The 20,676-nt window shown below is 39.9% G+C and overlaps 3 protein-coding genes across 3 annotated transcripts in view; all 3 read right to left on the minus strand.

Annotated features, from left to right (window-relative positions):
- Nucleotides 1–7,360, minus strand: part of mrpl11 (mitochondrial ribosomal protein L11) — a 38,236-nt gene extending 30,876 nt beyond the window's left edge. Inside the window, exon 1 of the mRNA XM_039813911.1 lies at nucleotides 7,234–7,360. The gene's annotated coding sequence lies outside the window, so the exon portion shown is untranslated. The remainder of the gene's footprint in view (nucleotides 1–7,233) is intronic.
- Nucleotides 7,361–8,085: 725 nt separating this feature from the next.
- On the minus strand, nucleotides 8,086–11,151 carry LOC120566236. Its single transcript, XM_039812539.1, has 5 exons — nucleotides 10,481–11,151; nucleotides 9,266–9,329; nucleotides 8,974–9,164; nucleotides 8,794–8,882; nucleotides 8,086–8,677 (listed from the first exon to the last, which is right to left on the minus strand). Exons 1-5 carry the CDS (start codon nucleotides 11,082–11,084, stop codon nucleotides 8,579–8,581), a joined length of 1,047 nt encoding a protein of 348 aa, XP_039668473.1. The 5' UTR covers nucleotides 11,085–11,151; the 3' UTR covers nucleotides 8,086–8,578.
- Nucleotides 11,152–12,496: 1,345 nt separating this feature from the next.
- Nucleotides 12,497–20,341, minus strand: si:rp71-46j2.7. The gene is made up of 11 exons (XM_039813067.1): nucleotides 19,942–20,341; nucleotides 19,411–19,519; nucleotides 17,962–18,175; nucleotides 17,534–17,676; nucleotides 16,419–16,587; nucleotides 16,233–16,288; nucleotides 14,455–14,642; nucleotides 14,244–14,354; nucleotides 13,981–14,106; nucleotides 12,775–12,873; nucleotides 12,497–12,682 (listed from the first exon to the last, which is right to left on the minus strand). The coding sequence occupies exons 1-11, from the start codon at nucleotides 20,128–20,130 to the stop codon at nucleotides 12,497–12,499; spliced, it is 1,590 nt and encodes a 529-aa protein (XP_039669001.1). The 5' UTR covers nucleotides 20,131–20,341.
- Nucleotides 20,342–20,676: the final 335 nt, after the last annotated feature.

The raw sequence follows: 20,676 nt of genomic DNA on the forward strand, positions 1-20,676 counted from the left end.
ACATCCCTACTGGAGGGTGAACATTTTCAGTTTTCAGCAGGTTTTACACATCATTGCCATCATGCCAGACCTTCCTCAACAGCGCTGCGGAGGAGGGTCTGGCTAGTCCACACCAGAGCCGTATATATAGAGAGTTTGGCCAACTCAAATCATGGGTGCCATATTGGATACCATCGTCAGATGACTCTACAGTGTAACCCTATGGGGTGAATATGCTATCTTGAAATAAATCGCTTATTTTCACCGTCCAAGCTGTGTTTCACTTTCCCTCCAATATTATTATAAATATACAGTGCCTTGCGAAAGTATTCGGCCCCCTTGAACTTTTCGACCTTTTTCCACATTTCAGGCCTCAAACATAAAGATATAAAACTGTAATTTTTTGTGAAGAATCAACAACAAGTGGGACACAATCATGAAGTGGAACGAAATTTATTGGATATTTCAAACCTTTTAAACAAATAAAAAACTGAAATATTGGGCGTGCAAAATTATTCAGCCCCCTTAAGTTAATACATTGTAGCGCCACCTTTTGCTGCGATTACAGTTGTAATTCGCTTGGGGTATGTCTCTATCAGTTTTGCACATCGGAGACTGACATTTTTGCCCATTCCTCCTAGCAAAACAGCTCGAGCTCAGTGAGGTTGGATGGAGAGCGTTTGTGAACAGCAGTTTTCAGTTCTTTCCACAGATTCTCGATTGGATTCAGGTCTGGACTTTGACTTGGCCATTCTAACACCTGGATATGTTTATTTGTGAACCATTCCATTGTAGATTTTGCTTTATGTTTTGGATCATTGTCTTGTTGGAAGACAAATCTCCGTCCCAGTCTCAGGTCTTTTGCAGACTCCATCAGGTTTTCTTCCAGAATGGTCCTGTATTTGGCTCCATCCATCTTCCCATCAATTTTAACCATCTTCCCTGTCCCTGCTGAAGAAAAGCAGGCCCAAACCATGATGCTGCCACCACCATGTTTGACAGTGGGGATGGTGTGTTCAGGGTGATGAGCTGTGTTGCTTTTACGCCAAACATAACGTTTTGCATTGTTGCCAAAAGTTCGATTTTTGTTTCATCTGACCACAGCACCTTCTTCCACATGTTTGGTGTGTCTCCCAGGTGGCTTTTGGCAAACTTTAAATGACACTTTTATGGATATCTTTAAGAAATGGCTTTCTTCTTGCCACTCTTCCATAAAGGCCAGATTTGTGCAGTATATCGACTGATTGTTGTCCTATGGACAGAGTCTCCCACCTCAGCTGTAGATCTCTGCAGTTCATCCAGAGTGATCATGGGCCTCTTGGCTGCATCTCTGATCAGTCTTCTCATTGTATGAGCTGAAAGTTTAGAGGGCCGGCCGGGTCTTCGTAGATTTGTAGTGGTCTGATACTCCTTCCATTTCAATATTATCGCTTGCACAGTGTTCCTTGGGATGTTTAAGGCTTGGGAAATCTTTTGGGTATCCAAATCCGGCTTTAAACTTCTCCACAACAGTATCTCGGACCTGCCTGGTGTGTTCCTTGTTCTTCATGATGCTCTCTGCGCTTTACACGGACCTCTGAGACTATCACAGAGCAGGTGCATTTATACGAGACGGACTTGATTACACACAGCTGGATTCTATTTATCATCATTAGTCATTTAGGTCAACATTGGATCATTCAGAGATCCTCACTGAACTTCTGGAGAGAGTTTGCTGCACTGAAAGTAGGGGGCTGAATAATTTTGCACACCTACTTTTTAGTTTTTATTTGTTAAAAAAGTTTGAAATAGCCAATGAATTTCGTTCCACTTCATAATTGGGACCCACTTGTTGTTGATTCTTCACAAAAAATTACAGTTTTATATCTTTATGTTTGAGGCCTGAAATGTGGCAAAAGGTCGAAACGTTCAAGGGGGCCGAATACTTTCGCAAGGCACTGTAAAGGCACCTGGACTCAGTCGAGACCAAAAGCCATATGACTATGGCAAGATCACAAGCATTTTGGTACATGGAGTGCTAGCGAAAAAGCTAACACTAGCATAAGGCATGGCTAACTTCAAACTTCATTCATTTCTAAAGCAGTGTTAACGTTTTTGAAAGCATGGTACACATTAACGATGGTATTACTATATTTGTCCTATGTAATTTGTTATCATAAGTCGAAGAGAGAAATTGACATTTACCTCACACAATAATGAGTAGTCATTTGCCCTCCAGTTTGCTCTTTTCAGCTCCCATACTTTTTGCCTTTTTGGTTCACAGGGGGACTTGTGAAATCTTTTGCCGCTTCCCTGTCTTTCATTGCAGCCAAACGCACAACAGTTGGGCATTTTTTCAATGATTTGTCATTTTTTAAATAATTTATTACATTTTTCCATTATTCCCTGCACTATGTCAATGGGAATCAGATGAATGTTGAAGGTATCCAACATGGAGTCCACGAAACACGTGACCACCTTGGAACCAATCGCATAACAGGATAGCTCAGAACATTTGATTACCTAGTTGGCCAAACTCTCTCTAATATACAGCTCTGGTCCACACAGCATTCCGGGATGGGAGAAAAATGTGCTGTGGTTTATTGGCATTTCTTTAAAACAATCACAATCGTCTTGGGCGGTGCCAAGCATCAGGAAAAGCCGTGATGCCGCTGCAAAAAAGCCTCTGGAAGGAACTTGTTTTGGTGGAACGTGTACGTTCAAAAGTTGTTTTAGTCGTGCAACAGAAAACTCAGATTGGACAGATAGCCTAGCTAGCAGTCTGGATTTACCCTGCAGAGATCTGAGGAGCAGTTAACCATAGTCCTCAGAAATCGACCAGAATTTAAAATTCCAACACAAACAAAACGGATGGTAATGGACATCCGGCGGAATTTGCAACGGAGCAATCCCGGAAGTAGAACGTCATGGATACAGACCAGCCGATACTGACTGGATGGGGAATTAGTGAAAATGGGGCCGACCTAGTCAATTGTATATTTGTATACTGTTTCCTAGAACTTTAATTCCTGTTTAAGTTTTGACCAAGGCATATAGCTTATTAATTAAACACTGGTATTGAATCGGTACTCTGTATCGAGACTGAAAAAGTCGAATCGGTGCATCCCTACTCAATTGACCTGTATCTGTCGTTATTGTTGTTGAATATTACCTGGGCAATGATGGATTTTTGAGACTGTGTTTAAACATACATTTAAACTTAAATACATGTTTTTTTAATAGGATCTATTTAATAAGTTTGTTGAAACTGTTCCACTTTAATTTCTAGTTACTCATCGGCTAGTCTTGCATTAACCAGACCTATCTCCACAGCGCTGTGTCAGTGCTTGAGTATGGTCTGGCTACACCACCTATCTATTTACTGGGATAGGGGGAAAAACACTCATTTGTTTGTATTTTTTTTAAACCAATCACAACAGTCCTAGGAAGCGCTAAGCCCTGATAGCAGAGATAGCGAGAGGGAAGATACCGGTCAGGCTTTATCCCAGTAATGTGCATCCGTTGAGCCAGACTACTCATCAGCTGACAAACACGTCAATTATTGATAAAATAATATTCGCCAATGCAGTGTATGTTGGGGCAGTGCTAAGTCTTAAGGTGGTTCGATCTTTGGCTCTTCACTTGTGAAAGTGAAAGAACAGCTTTTGGCATATCCTAATTACCACCACTGATGTTCCCTTGAGCAAGGGCCTTAACCCCTAACTGCTCACTAGTCCAGGCCCCAAAGATATTCAAATAGCTATAATGTAAGACACAAAACAGCATAAAATCCTCACATTCCAGAAGCTGTCCCCATCAAATGTTTGGTGTTTTTACTTGGAAACTGACCAAAACAATCAATTATCAAAATGGTTTTTAGAGTGGTTGGAAATTGGTTTTCCTCCACACAGCCCCAACCCTAACAAATACCTCTGGTATGATCTTGAGCATCACCAGTAAGCCAATCATTTATGGGTGTAATGTGTCCAGTGTGTCCACACAGTGTATTATAATCAGTTCACTTGACACAGTTGTCAAGCATTCACGTGCAAAAATAAGACCGTTAATGTGGGCAGCAGCCGTTTTCTGCACTGCCGAATACTGAAGCAGCTGATACATTCCTATCACTGCAGCCTGGATTCAAACCAGGACCTTGAACTTGAATAGTGATGACTCCCAGTCTAAACTCCCTGCATGTATTATCGCTGCATGCCTGTGATCAAATCCCAGAGAGACTGTTTCCTTTACAGGCACCCCTGAATTACATTACCCTCGCACCGTACAAATTGCCTGTACTTGGAATAAATTTAAAAAAAAGCAACAAACCACGACAATGACGCATTAAATAAAGAAAAGGAAAAACAGCACTCGGTTCATCTCTGATAAATTTTGCAGACAGCGACAATGCTGTGGCTACATTAGCTGTCATTTTTCTTTAGTATCCGAGCATAAGGCGCATGAAACTACAGACTGATGTGTCAAAAACAGGCTAAAGTAACATTAGAAGCTCCGCTATAACTCTTACTTTCTGATTCACAACAGAATATGGATACATGATTTATAAAGCCTGGATGTACAAGAAGGATCAAAAATCAATTGCCACTGCTCACCACATCATTGGACTTCTTTTGTGTTGTGGCTGATATTCAGCCGCAACACATAAACAAGCAATGCGAGGAAGAAAAGCACTGCTGTGTGCACACACACACACACACACACACACACACACACACACACACACACACACACACACACACACACACACACACACACACACACACACACACACACACACACACACACACACACACACACACACACACACCTCTAGGCAACATGTGGATACACACAAGGCTCTGACATTATAAAATCCAGCCTTCAGAACTACTGCTCAGAAACTGCAAGCCAACTGTGACTGCAGCCAGAATGTGACAGTAAACCCTCTGAACTCTGGAGCCATCGGCCCCCGCCTGAGCTCTTGCTGCAGCTGGACCTCATATTCAGAATATTGGGGAGGTATGATTATATCAGCACAAGTGGGTTCCAATAACAATACCAGTATCAGAAATGCCTGTAATACTGCCTAAAATGCTGGTATCATAATAAAATAAATAATTTCTCTCTCAATTATGACTGACAAACTAAATAATAAAAAAATAAGTTATATGCCATTTATTATTTATTTATTCTCTGTATGTATTTGTTCATGTTTGAGCCAGGCCATACAACAATGACACCAATAATCAAGTTCTGGTATCGGAAAGTAAAAAATGGTATTGGAACATCTCTCGTTAGTGAACTGGGAGATGGGCACCAGATTAACAGGGGTCAAACAGGAATCTGGATGAAACTAAAGTCAGAGCTCTTTTTTGCAGCAAATGTGTTGTATTACAGATTTTTATGAGCTGAATTTTTTTTGTCACTGATGTTCTCTGAAATGTCCATACCTATATTTATACCATTCAGGCATACAGACGGTGTTTTCCAATCAAAAAAAGCAGCTACACAAAATTATGATTATTTTTCCGACTGTTCTTCAATCTTTGCTTTTTTTGCAAAATACTATGCAACACTCTGTGACGGGAAAATCACTCCATCCATTCCATGGAATTGCTCACAACTCACAGACAAACACCCAGTGATGAGGAGCCCCACAGGTGAGGAACCACTAATATACATCTTTTAACAACTCTCTTGCAGAACATGTTTTTGTTCAAATGGGCCATTTTGAATATGTCTTCATAAGCTTTTCATGGAATATCCCACAAGTTGTTTGTTACATGATTGTAATGGATTACACGGGGGCTTCGAACCACCACGATGCCAGCAGTAAAAGCTACCAGCTTCATCATTTTTCTTCCTTTCACACCGTTTGACATCCAGATTTGCGCAAATGTCAAACACGTTATAAATAAATCTGCATGGTTCTGACAGCAGTCAACTGAGTTGTTAGGGGTGGTGGTTACAAAAATAAGCTCAATGCCTCACTGTTGCTGTCTTTAGCTACAGTTTAATATTGGCATTAAGGCATTCATTTAGATCACAAACAGACACATACTTCATAGATGTTCAGTTGGCCTTTACAGTCAGGTTACTATAAGTTGATCCATACCCTCAAACCAATTCTAATCACAAAGGTTCTGTGGCCACACGTTCCATACTAACAGGACATATGGGCCTAGTCGTTTCTCAGATGAACATATTTGGGGCCTGTAAATAACAGAAAAGCAACTACAGAAACAGCAGGGGTTGATGCTTGTAAGGCTATCAAGATTCAGGTTTTAGTAAAACATTTAAGACAGGGAAGAAAAGAAAAAGATGCTGTTCATCAAGAAAACATCAGTCAAATCTAATCTATAGAGAAGCCTCTGTTTCACCGTCAAATATAGCCTACCAGAAGATGCTAAGTACTTCTTTATAACATAAATATTCAAGTCAAAATACACAGCAATCAAAGTAAGATTCCTCAGGGAATGTTTATTAAATTAAGAAATTTCAGATAATCTGCCTTTTCAAAACTGTGTGGTTGTGCTTTGATCAGATTTGATTGACAGTGGCCTGGGAACATAAGCAAACAACCCCACAACTGAGCAACAACAACATTTTAAATAAAATATTGCTAAATCCTAAATAGTGCATGCATGTAAACGACATGGCCTTTTTTTTTTCTTCCAAAAGAGCCTCATACACAAACAAAAATACAAACATGCCTCAACCAAAAACTGTTCAAAGTTTGGCAGAATATCTGGTGTTATGTAGGACCCATTTTGCTCAGAAGCCGTACGAAGTTTTTAGGGACTGCATTTCATTTCAATGGCATAACAGAAACTAATGACAAATGTGTACAGAAACATGCAGTTCGTGTTCTTTCTATAATTTACATTAACAGAAAAGAGTTGTGAAGCCTTCACTCACTCTGGCCTACCCACACAGATGTCTCCACATAATTACACTTCTGCACTTGGCTTCCAGGTTAAGTGTAAAAGCCATGCACGATTAAGACTCTTTTCTTTTGGGGAACCAAAACTACGAGATGAGTAACAATTATAAGACGGATACAACGTGGGACAAACATGCTTACATCTTTACACTACTAACAAAACACATACGCGTTTGACACCTTGTGTCTATAGTCACATTGAAAGCTACAGGCGCGTTAACTGCATCATTAACATTCCGAGTATGCCGAGAAACAGCTTAAACCCTTTATAACGGGTCAAAGAGGAACGTGTTAAACTCTAAAAAAAAACGACTTATATCGCAGTGTTCCCATACCTGTGATTTGTCCTGTACCTTCACGCCGTTAGCAGCATCCTTCAGGGCGCAGACATGTTGGATTACTGAACAGCGGGCTGTGTGCTGCTGTTGATCACAAAGCTGCCCCCTGCTGGAGCGGAGGAGCAGCTGCAGCAACGACTCGGTGGTGGAAACAGAGCTGAGGTCTTGCTCAAGGACTCTTCAGCAGGGTGGGTGGTTGTTGACACAGCAACTTCTACTATTTGATTAAGTAGTCTTATATTTCACCTTAAACTTTTTTTTCTTTTCTTAACCCCACCCCAACCCCCCATTTTCATCATACATCACCCCAATGACGTCATTTTGAATTCATGTTAACAAGTCATCACCTCAGGCTGGTAATAGATAGATAATTAGCCAAATAGTCTCAACTTCTGTAAATCAAAGTGTTTGGTTCTGTGATGTTTTTACCTGGCCACAGGAACTTCAGTGAATAAAACATGGCTTCATGTTGTTATGCTGCCCGATAATCTCCCTCCTGTGACCTGGACCAGAATAATCCTGGAATTAATTTGGTTACAGCAAGAGCATTGGAGACAGCATTTCCATTAAGGGCTATAGAGACACTTTAGTCTAGTATTTTTTATTAAAGTAATTATTTTAATACATCTCACACTACACCTACAGGATTTCCCTGGTGGACGAACTTGCTCAACTCGTCCGAAATATATTTTACCCAAATATTGCATCAGAGAGTAGCCTGGGTTGGCTACAAGAGCAAATAAGCTGCTGGCATCAGCAACTTATTTACATCTTATAAATTTACAATATTTAACTTTTACAGAGTCCAAACTCACTCAAATACACAAAGCCAGAAATATAACAGACAAAGACTTTTCAGTAAAATATTTTATTTGAAATAAATTCCAAGTTATTTACATTAACAGCTTCCTTTGATAGCGGTACTGTCCACTTTGACAGATTTAGGTGAATTGTAATTGTGGGATATTCTAAAACTCACTTAACTCAGAAAACAAACACTCATCACACAAAAGTGCTCAAAGTGATGCAAAATATTTTAGAAAATTTAAATTACTTTGCATTAAAACGTGATGGGTGAAATTCAAACTGTAAATATGAAAGATTTACTTTTTACAATGAGTTTTACAATTAAGTAGTAAGCCAGCTCCCACAAAGGTTTCTGATTTCACACACATTTAAGTCAGGGTTTATAACTTACAAAGTTCAATATACAAAATAAAAAGGAAATTCACAAAATGTTCCCAGTATGTTTGCCACAAATATTCCAAGGCATTTTCAGATGTTTAATAAATAATTTTATGTTTTAAAAAAGTACAATTAAAAACACAATCAAGGATTCAGATCAGCTGGTGGAGTTGGTCACTTTCTGCAGGGCAGCGGCGCTCACATTTAGGGAATGCTCATTGGGAAAAAATTCCCTTAATAGGAATGACAGGAGCATCTGTTATGAAAGATCAATAAGAACAAGATGTGTATACTATATTGAAAAGAAAGAAACTGTAAATTAGATACAATTACCTAGGGAATGTGACAGAAAGTAAATGTTGAGATACTCACATATACCAGCATTTTGTTTTTTTCACCGTCCTGGAAAATATTAAAAACAGACTCCATATCTGTCTTCTTCAGGATAAGATAGTTTGAATCTACGAAGAGAACATAAAAATACATTTTAAATGGATTATAAACTGCCAAAAACAACAGTATATTTCCTACTGGTGCAGAGTTGTCACCTACATCTGGCATTGATTAGATTGTGTGCTCTATCCCTGGTCTTGGTCTTCTCCTCATCAGTGCGAGGAGGAGGAGGAGGAGGAGGAGGAGCTGCGGGTTGAAAATCTGGCCACTGTTTTTCACGCAGGGTGTCGATGTATGCGGCTATCTGCACTTCTGTCGGGTTCATCTTGTTTAGGAAAGAGTTCACTTTTCTGGAGGTGAACACAACCAGAAGTCACTCACAGACCAGATCCAAGTGCGCCATAAAACTCTGTGTTTTATTGGAGGGTTGGAAGGCAGCACCAAAACTTACTTTTTTAGGATGGGCATAACAGGTTTCAAAATGGCATCAAATATGTTTACAAGGATGGAGTTCCCTGTTAAGACAGACAGAGTATTAAGTCTATTTTCAAGAAGACAGCCTTAAAAAAAGAAAAAAGAAAATCATATCAGCGTTTTTGCATGTTCAAGCTTATTTGGCAGAGATCAAAACAGTGAATGTGCAAGCCTGACACTTAAGCTAAAAAAGCTCTGTAGCTGCAGAGTTGGGTTTAGGGTCTAACGACAGTGTTGCATGTTGTACAGATTGTGAAGCTCTCCGTCTTGCCCTCTACCTCAAATTTCTTTGGCTATATAGATTTATACTAAAAAATTTGATCTGCTACTTTTGATCATATCCCACGCACCTGCCCGACAAAAGAGGTGTGCAAAAAAGCTTTCCTACATTTGGCTATATAGATAAAATTGACTTGACCTGGCTTGTTCATTCTCTGTAGTCTATTATGGACCTTTTCACATAACAGAGTAGTTTAAATTCACGGTCAGTATCCGTAGTAGTACAAATATTGATCAATGCAGTTTAACATGACTACCGACAATTTACTTAAGTTTACCAGCTGTTTAACCCGTTCTTCCATACCTTCCAGTGAGCCACTTTTGTTTATTTCAGGACAATGTGGAAAACTTATATAGGTTTGAAGTTTGCTATAGAAATATTTAGCTAAGGTAGATAATTCATCTCAGTGAACGTTAATGCACTGGAATGCTCCTGATGAAGCTTCTTGGATGAGTTGTGAATCATTTTGTAAACCAAACATCAAAACCTTTGATTTATGTGAGTATTTTAGATATCCTACAACCTGTTTAATTAGGCATCTACATAGACAAACCTTTTAGTGCATGAAGTTACCTAACTAACATGATCCTTCACATCAATGTTTGCTTATTGCCGTCTTCTGCGGTTTGGCTGCCAACTGTCAAACATGGATTGTCTGAGCTTGTCACAAGCACATGAATGCACCACCTAAAAGACTTCACTCATCATAACAGTCCATAAGTTCACCTTAAAATATCACAGGATAAATTATAATGCAGACTAAATGTTCACTGCAAAGGATTAGTTTTGCCAGGCGAGTGTGTACGGAGTATACTTTAAACAAAACAAAAAAAAGGCCTACAACATACAAAACCACTGGTAAGATCGTGAAGCTCTTAATGTTGTAAACAACAGAAATAACATGGAACAAACCAGATATTTCTTTCAGCAGATCAAATATGGCTTTGGTCGCCTCCAGCTGCTCCCTGCCGACTTGGCTCTTCCGACACTGGGAGTTCTCCCCTCTCGGTGAAGTGCCCTGATCCTTCCCTTTAGCCTTGTTCACTCCACTTGACATCTTGAAACATATGTTCTCCTTTTTATTTGACCTTACACTGGAATGAAGCAAAGACGGGCCTTCTGCGATCTCCCCCTGCACGCCTCTGATTTGGCTGTTGTGTGGCGTGGAGTCTGAATCAGGTGGGTCTTCATCTCTGCTGTTCCTTGTCGTGACCAGAGACTCTTGTGACCTGGAACGGGTCAGTCCTTTGAAAATAATTTTAAAGTGAGAGGTTAAGGGATTATCAGAGTCTTCTGGTATGTCTTGGGAACAGTTTTCGTTTGAAGGGTCCGAGTTAGCAGCAGACTGCGGCTCCTTTTCGATTTCTGCTTTCTCAGGCGGTTCTGAAGAAGAATTATATTGGGAGATAACAATAGTTGGGACTGAAGCACTGGGAACATCATTGCCCTTCTCAGTAGAGGCACCAGGGTTTTCTAAAGGCAGAGCTGTCAGTTCTGGATGTAGAGATGGTGTCATGATTTCTTTTGGGGCTTCTGTCTGAGGGCTCGAGCTCTGCAGAGGAAAACAAAGCAATCAGATTGCGACAGCTGATCCCGAGGCATCGGCCTTTATGGTGCAGAGTGGCAGACATCAACAGCGAATCCATTTAAAGTCAGACATTTTTTAAAAGGGGCACTCCAACAAATTTACACATTAAGTTCAATTTACTATTTAGAAGGGGCATAGTGATGTCAGCTTGAAATTATACATTTTTAAGCTGGAGTGGGGAACTTTTGTCTCCCCCCTCTGGCAATGAGAGTAATTACACAAACACTGTCAACTTAAAAAGGTCCACTGTGTAGGAATTTCTCCCATCTGGCGTTGAGATCATATATCGCAATCAACTCTCTCGCACCACGCAGTTCAAAGTACGTATTACAGCTACGGTAGCCTTCACGCTTCAAAAAGCCGGTCTCTTGCTCTTTTCAATATCCTGGGCGAAGAAGAGGACTCATGTTCCTGAAATTTGGATTTTGAATACGTGTGGTCCTCAAAGTTTCTTCTTCAAACTTGCCGGGGCCTGGAAGCGACAATACCCATTAGCAGCATTAGCAGCACCTGGGAGTTTATCATGTGACAGCGAAAAGGCGAAAGGCGGAGCAGTATGTCCTATATGTCCCTTACCAGCTAACATATTTCAAGATGGCGCATGAATATGGAGCGTCTACCCCAGTTCATGCAAATGCAAATGTCAAATTTCAAGCCAAAAGGAATACTTGGAATAGATGGTGGTGGTAAATATTCATGAAAAAGGACACGTTTGTGAACGGGCAACACAGATTTTGATAATGAACAACTAAACACGTTACACACTGGACCTTTAAGAAAAGAAGTAGGATTCATAATAGCACTACAGCACTGTGGGCTCTCCCCCCTTCCTGCCTGTCAAGGTGTTGGGTAATACAGGTAGACTAACATACCGTGTAGCCAATCAGAGAGCCAGAATAAGCAGCTACGCTTGAAGAACTGTAAGGTAGTGAGCAAGGTCGGTTGATGGCACTTAGAGTACTGCTCATGTAAGGACGTTGTTGTGGAGTTAATAAACTAATTGTTCTGTATACAAATAAGCAGTATCGCCATCATTCCACTGCGGCACACACACTAGACACCACAACTTTGGTATACTGAAAAATACGGAGCTTTCCCTGGCGCCATAGGCTAAATTTGCAATGTGTGAACTTGTTTGGCAAGGGCTTTAATATAACAAACGTTGATTTATATGTAAAGATCCTGTACTCACATTTTTACAAAAATCCTGTGTTACAAACAGGTGATCCATTGTTTTGGGAGCTTGACATATAGTAGGAGTTTCAAATAAGGATATCCTCAACCCAATTGCTTGAAATAGTTTTTTTTTCCTGGTTTTGGTTTTTCCCCTACTTTTTTTTTTACCACCAAAAAAAAAAAAAAAAAATTCTTCTTTTTCCCTGACCTGGAGTCAAGAAGTAAGCCAAGCCGCTCAGAAGGCCCCACACGCCTTCATAATGTTCCTCCTCATTCAGCAGTTTGTCAAGTGGGCAGAGGAACTGGAAAACCGGTTGAGTGTGGCCAATCAGATTATCAGAAACCAACTCCTAGAAAAGAACATACCAACATGTTGAGTCATAAAGATTGTGATTGAAGTTGTTGTGTCAGCATATGTACGTGTTATTCTGGTGTCTTTAACCTGCAGGAAATGCTCCACTGATACTCTGGCTTCTTCTTCAAACTCATCGTTGACCTCAGACTCCTCCAGCACCAGGATCGTGGGCAGGTTGGTCGAGTCCTGAAAAAAAGAAAAGAGTGTTTTTAGGACAAGAAAGCTTAGAGACTGAACTGTTTTTGACATCAGGCAAAAGTTTGGCTCACACTGAATAGACAGTAAGCAGGAAACACAACCCTTTTTTTAAAGGAAATAAATCCTGACAACCAAAAGATCTTCTTTCAGATTGATACACATGATGATGCCTGTCTATTTGTAGAAAACCATCTTTTTAAAATGTGCTATAGAAATTCATAACATTGGACTGCATGATTATGGTTAATCAAAAGTGAATTTGTCATGTTAAACTAATGTTCCCGTATTTCACTAAACAATTTAATTCTGGGTGAAATTTGCTTTGCATGTCAGAAAATAAATCATGTATGATTCAAATATTCAAACCATTTCTAGATGGGGAGAATGGCAGATTAGCAAGGGGCATGCATTTTGGTCATTTTGCTAACAAGGGGGGTGGCACGCCCCCTCATATCACCTACTGGGTACACCTAGCTAACACTAATGCAGTCTAAAACATCAGCCCTGTAATAAATCCTCCCATCATGAAGGTTATAATCAGTTTTTTAAAACTGTTTCAGAGAGATGTTGATACAAATTTAGGATACTTTTGGAGGCTGTAGTTTGTGGTGCTGTTGAACTGTATTGCATTATCCAGAGAGGTATTTCCGCCATTTAGCCTACCCTCATTAATATCAATAGGGTAGACAAAATAATAGAAACACCTGTATCCAGTATCACACAATTCAACAACACCCCAAACTACATTTTATTGCAGGACAGAATTGGTTTTAGCTAGGTGCACCTAATAAACTGGCAACTGAGTGTATATCAGAGGTGATTGGATCAGTTAAAAGCAGAAAATATATATAAAATGAGAAAAGAAAAAAAAAAAAAAAAACACACACACACACACACACACACACACACACACACACACACACACACACACACACACACACACACACACACACACACACACACACACACACACACACACACACACACACACACACACACACACACACACACACACACACACACACACACACACACACACACACACACACACACACACACACACACACACAACATGGCCCTCCATCTGCCTTTTACCTGCCATGTGTTACGGAAGTATATAACATCCATGTAGGTCTTCCTGATGTCCCACTGTAGGTTCTCAGGGCTGCCCTTCTCCTCCAGGTGAACGGTGAAGATTAGCTCCTCATCATCCCAGTCGGCCTACAACAGTCAACACCCTACTCAGACTCCAGCTCAAATATTAACATGTCATCCAAGGACAAGCTTTTACAGAGTCTCAGTAGACAGATAACAAGCCTCTGGGACATTCCACACTGTCACTGATATTTATAACTCACATGAGGGATGCTGACAGCCCAGCAGCCAACGCGCCACATCTCATACGACAGCTTGAATTCCATCATGTCCTCTTGGACGCTTGTCAAGTAGTTCTCCAGATCATCGTCCTCCTAATGGCGTTTGGCCAAAAAAAGCGACAATGAATATGTCATGTTTCACAAATTGTCATCTTTAGTTTAGTATATTGCGTTATATCTGCAGCAGACTAACCCTGTCAGAGTCCTGCTGGCTGTTAACGGAGCCCTCACTGCTGCGGACATCGTCCTCGTTGGACACGTCTCCCTGGATCAACGTCATCCTCCGCATCAGATCCTGCTCCATGTTTTTCATCTTCTTCGTGGCCTTCTTAGACTTCATCTTGTCCACAAATTTAGACCATCCTTCTTTTAACTTGTTAGCTGAAAATGACAATCACAGAACTTATGTTAGTCAGTATTTTACCTTGTTATTTATTTTTTTTTTTTTTTTTCATACACCGTCTCTTTTACTTGTTTTCTTTTATTGTGTACACCATAGCTTTGAAGAAACACAATGTCTCTTTCTGATATATTCTGAGTATTGTACATGGAGAGAATAGCAATGCAATCTACCTCGACCTTCACCTTTACAACAATTTGACTGTAAATCTAAAAAAACTATTCTGCACTGCGATAGCGATGCTTATTGTAAACTCTTAAAAAGGTCCCATGACATGGTGCTCTTTGGATGCTTTTATATAGATCTTAGTGGTCCCCTAATACTGTAGCTGTATCCCAAAATTCAGCCTTGGTGCAGAATTACAGCCACTAGAGCCAGTCCCACAATGAGCTTTCCTTAGTATGTGCCATTTCTGTGTCTGTAGCTATTGAGGAGGAGAGAGGGGGGGGGGCAAGGTGGAGGGTGGGGGTGTGGCCTTGACCAACTGCCACTTTGCTTGTTTGAAAGTCATGATGTCTCTCTCTCATGGGTGGGCCAAATTCTCTGGGTGGGCAAAGCAGAGAAAGGAGAGGTAACCTTGCTCCTTATGACCTCATAAGGAGCAAGATTCCAGATCTGCCCATCTGAGCTTTCATTTTCTCAAAGGCAGAGCAGGATACCCAGGGCTCGGTTTACACCTATCACCATTTCTAGCCACTGGGGGACCATAGGCAGGCTGGGGGAACTCCTATTAATGTTAAAAACTCATAAAGTGAAATTTTCCTACCATGGGACCTTTAAGCATCACTATAGTTACCTCCGACATAGACCTTAGTCTAATAAGATTAGACTAATTATTTTTCACTTTCGTTAACATTGTGGCATAGCCTTGGCGGAGGTCTGTGTTCTCTCAGTGCCCTTCTAGTTGGAAATGTAGCAAGAAAGACTATTCACCAGATATAATCAACATTTCATTTGGCACGTAAGCATGATTAGTAATCAAAATGTGTATGTTATAATCAATGTGATGGCCTTATAATGAATAAATATCTCATCAGAGTTAAATAATTCTTACATATTATGACAAATGATGGCATTTTTTCAGAATTTATGATCATTACAGAAAACACACACATTTGTCATTTTTGTTCATTATTATGGCATAATCAATTCCTATTTAGCCATCATTACTTTTGGATTGTTTGCAATACAAAGAGATAGAAGTTGCACACACAGAAATGATTTGGCATTCAGCTTGCAGTTTGTGTAATTAGCTGTCTGGACCAACAAACAAAAGAAACAGTGGATTAATTATGCACTGAAAAGGCAGGCTGGTAAAGAAATTATAATGTCAACACTGCTATTCTTCAAACTGTTGAACAAGGCGTTATGCAAGCACAGGCCTCTATTTTCTAAACAACCACAAACTACTCCATCTGCCTTCCTCAACTCTTCCTTAAGTCTCATCTGAAATGTTTTCACACTCAAAGTAAAAAAACAGGTTAGAATCATGTGCACTGCTACAAAGAATGTCAAAGAGCTTTACATAAAAAAAGCCTTTTAATCATAACAACTCAAATCTAAAAATGCACCTTTGCTTTTGGCCTTGATCCTGGTGCTGGTTGAAATCCCTGCTCCCTCCAAGCTCCTAGAAATCAATATAAAAAATAGCCACCAGAAAAAAACCTGGTCAGTTCCAATTTCAACCACATACAGTCGTTGCTTTGAGGCTCACTGTGACTAGGTCAAGCCAGCGGGGTGCAAAAGATGACACTCACACTTCACTGCCCTTGCCCTCGCCCTCCTGTGAAGCCAGAGAGGTTTGATCCGGGTCTGATCCACACAGATCCTCCACAGAGCCTTTGGGGGTCACGCTGTCCAGCTGGCTCACCACCAACTGGTTCAGGTTGTCGGGGTCCGACAGCCATTTCACCAACAGGCCCAACCCTGTAGAAAACAGCCAACATACTAATCCTACAAGCACCGTTTGTCAATTTTCACATTTCACAATATTATAGGATTGTAATGAGTCATGTTTTTGAATCCGCTTAACATAGCTGCAGTCAGTAATAATAGATTCTGCCGTTTTAAAAAGGAATACAACATTTTCCAAAATATGCTAATTTTTTTTCTTGCCACGAGTTAGAAGCAGCTGGTTATCTTAGCATAGAATTAAGACTGAAAACAGCTTGTCTCTGTCCAAAGATAACAAAATCCACCTACCTGCACCTCTAAAGTTCACAAATTTACATGTTGGATCTTGTTTGTTTAATGCGTACAAGAAAGCAAATACTTGTATTTCCCAAAATGTCAAAATATTACTTTAAATGTGGCGTATCAGCCCTTATAAATATTTAGTTTTGAGTTGTAATGTCTTGTGTAGTTGAGAATAGGTGGTACAATACATCACAATATTAGGCAAAAATCAGGATTGTCAATTTAACTATAAAAGCAAAGCCCTGTATAATTTACCAACTGCTCCAATTTGTTGCAAAGACTGAATTATGTGTCTATAAGCAAAACTATACAATTAGAAATTATCTGTTTCTAGCTGCCAAGATGCACATAATCTCTTAACTAAAGCTGTAAAAAGCACTTTGTAACTGAGATACATGCATAATTGCAAAAACCTACTGCAAAGCAAGACTCCCACGAGATAAGACATTTTATCTGTTACTAAAAAAGAAGAAGACAAAAACCTAAAAGGGAATTGGCAAATGACCACAGAAGAGCGCCTTCCTTTTATGCAGCCCAAAATTCATGCCCTAAACTCTACAATGCCAAAAACAAAAAAGGGATTACATACAATACACACTTGTAAAATAAGTTCTCGGAGGCTTAGCCGTTACATAAGAGTGTATTTATGCGGAGAGAGAATGTAATGCTTTCTTACCCTTTAAGGCAACAACCTCATTTAAGGTACAGCGATTGACTTCTAGGTCACAGAGAGATTTGGGTAAAAGGTTACGTACTAGAGCATCAGAAAACTCTCGGAGAACTGCGATCTCCTCTGCTCTGGAGCTGAACAAGAGCTCTCTGAAACAGAAACCAAACGAGAGGTGATTATTACAGCACTGGATCATAGATGTTTATCACCACACATCTCCGACAATCACTCAATCTAAATCTTAATGCAATGTACCATTCAGCATAAAAACAACCATTAGGGTGTCACTGCAGATATAATCTTGTAAAAGTAAGGTAAATTATCATAGGTGATAAAAAGATATGGAGGTATTTATGGAGCTCAGACACATTACTGAGTGCAAGGTGTAACTGAAGCAGCATGAATTCTGAGAGAACGTACGTGTAAAGTCTCACCTGTCAGACTGCTTCGCATTATGCAAATGCTGGGTCAAAATACGAACGGAGCCCACGATGGCCTGGGAAACATCAAAGTCTTTGGCTCTCCCAATAATCCGGTTGATTACGAAGTCAAACTCTCTGCTGAGCACCTGGTACAGAGGCTGGTTCTTGCGTGGCTCAGGAAGGCCGTACCAAGGCAGGACCAGCTGGGCGTAGGCGCACTCAAACACTGAGGAGAGCAGTTACACAGGAAAGTTAACACCAAACACCCCCACTCTCCCCCTAAACATCAAACTCGAGGACCGTAGCGACTTTAAAGCTTGTTGGGTGAAATTCAAGCTCCGTTTTTTTTTACTTTCTTCATAAACTCCTGTCCAAACTATTCAATTCAAAACTCAGCACAAATATCCATGACAGGATTTCCCTCTGAACTGAAGTCGGGTCCCTCTAGAGAGCATGTTTTATTAACAGCAACATAACGTTATTTATATATCATATAGAGGAAAGCTGAGAAAACCAGCTGAGAGCGCTGATGTGGGACTTCACACAGTCACTTATGTCCGTAGACCATAAGAGTTTTTTAAAAGCAGTGAATTATTCATATTTTCAGTGATTTACAGGCATACATAGACTTTCAATGAAAAAAGGCACAAAAACAGGTTGGAATAAAATCACATATAAATAGACTGTATTATAGTTTTATGTCTTACATTTTTCAGCTTTATTTGTTTGTATAAATAGGGAAATAACATTTCTCACAACCTAAAGCTGTTCTATAATAATATGTTGCGTGATTTGGATTAAAGAGTCGTACATTTCTATAGAACCTTTAATATATAGCTGAGTTTGTGCTGGCAAAATAGATGTTGTGTATGTGGGATAAGGACAGTTTAAAAAGGTGCATAAATGATTCCAAAGGGTTACCGGGTCATGCATTTGAATGTCAGTGCTATATTTAGGTCAACCAGTGGTTTTCAAGGTCTGACTTGAGCCTTGAGGAATTGAAATGTAGATTAAAGCCACTTATTCTAAAAGAGCTGCGATATCAAATCATACAGACGAACACAAACCAGTTTAATAAACGCTGCACAAAATAGATGCAAAGCAAAAACAGCTGATAATGGAGACATGAAAACCAGATATCTTATTTCCTGTTTAACACATCGCAGCCATATGCACCCATCTATCGAGGGTTTTTTCATCCTTTTATTTCTTTCCTTAAAGCCCCTTACTTGTTTCATGTAACGTGAGCTCCAGCTGCTGCTTTGTCTATGCAAAACCGCCCTTTTCAACTGTGTCAAGTCGAAACGGACATCAAATTTACTGACAAAGACAGTCAAGAGCAGAAACTGGATTTTTTTAAACATTTGCTCACATCTTTATGAAAAGTGTTTCTGAACTGCAAAGACAACTGTGTTTACCCCACTGTAAAACACACGTTCTCCTGTGTAAGACATGTCTCACCTTGCTGTAGAGACATCTTTACATGTTGATACTGAGAGTCCAGTGGTTCAGCCTGTTTGCTGTCTCCTCCATCTGTCAAGTCACCCAACAACTCTTGGTCAACAGTTTCCTGGAAAACACAAAACTATGAGTCAACTAACTAAAGTAGACCTACCAGGGATTAATAGAGCACAGTAAGAACTATAACATTAGTTAGTGCTGAAGTCTAGGTGACAGAGTAAGCTAGGTAATGAGTGAAAACAAGTTCTTCAGGCCTCAGGTCAAAACAATGCACCTCATGCTGTAAGTGCTAACTTATATATTTGACTATTTTTACTTATCACACAGCTCAGGTGTTTGTGTGGCCTGACCTGTAAACACGGCAGACAAGTACGATTACTTATCTCACTTATTAAAACACACAGCAAGGCTCACCTCATTAAAACATAACTCAGTTTCTGGTCATGCAGTGCTCGTAAAATCAGCTCTGCTCTTTCCTGCGATTGAGAATGAGACGATATCGGACAATGCAAAAAAATATGTATTTAATACCTGGAGTGGGTTTTCCTTCGTTTCTTCATCAGTTTGAGTGCTGCTCTCTCGTCCACTGTTTCCGAATAACAGTGGAGTAGAAAAATAAAAGACGAAACATAAAAAGTACTGTGTCACTGTGCGACCACAGTCTGAAAAATACCACATCAAACCGAGGGTTACGGCGATAGAGAAGCGCCATAGATACATCTTCTTTTCTTACAAGAGACTCTTTCTGCTCGTCTCTCTAACTTTAAGCCGATGTGTGTTCCACATAGGCAGAGCTGGTTTGTTCACACACATACTTAGCACCGAGAACAAGACGCCCGTTTCCTCGGAACATAAATTGAAACTGCGGGGGAAAAAAGGAACTTTATTAAACTGGTTAAAGCAGAACTGTGATTGGCTGCAGGAAGTGCGCGTGGATGCCATCTACAGGTAACAGCTTTACCTGAAAGCAGGGAGCTCTGAGGAACTGATGGTCCCATTTATTTAATATTTTATTATTTATTATATATTTATTTATTCAAAGACGAACTTCTTCAACTTCATAATTCTGCCACACAAATTTCTTATCTGAAATAATATATAATTTGACCTCTTTGGGCCAAAAACTCTTATTTAAAATGAAACCATCTGAAAAGGTTTAGAGGGGAAATCACTGTTAACAACTTAAACACATCTGAACTCATAAGACACTATTTTTTTTTGTAAAAGGTCTGAAGCCAAAAAGGTTGGAAACCACTGGTTTAATAT

This window comes from Perca fluviatilis, chromosome 10 (assembly GCF_010015445.1).
Source record: "Perca fluviatilis chromosome 10, GENO_Pfluv_1.0, whole genome shotgun sequence".
In the NCBI taxonomy this organism is placed as follows: Eukaryota; Metazoa; Chordata; class Actinopteri; order Perciformes; family Percidae; genus Perca; species Perca fluviatilis.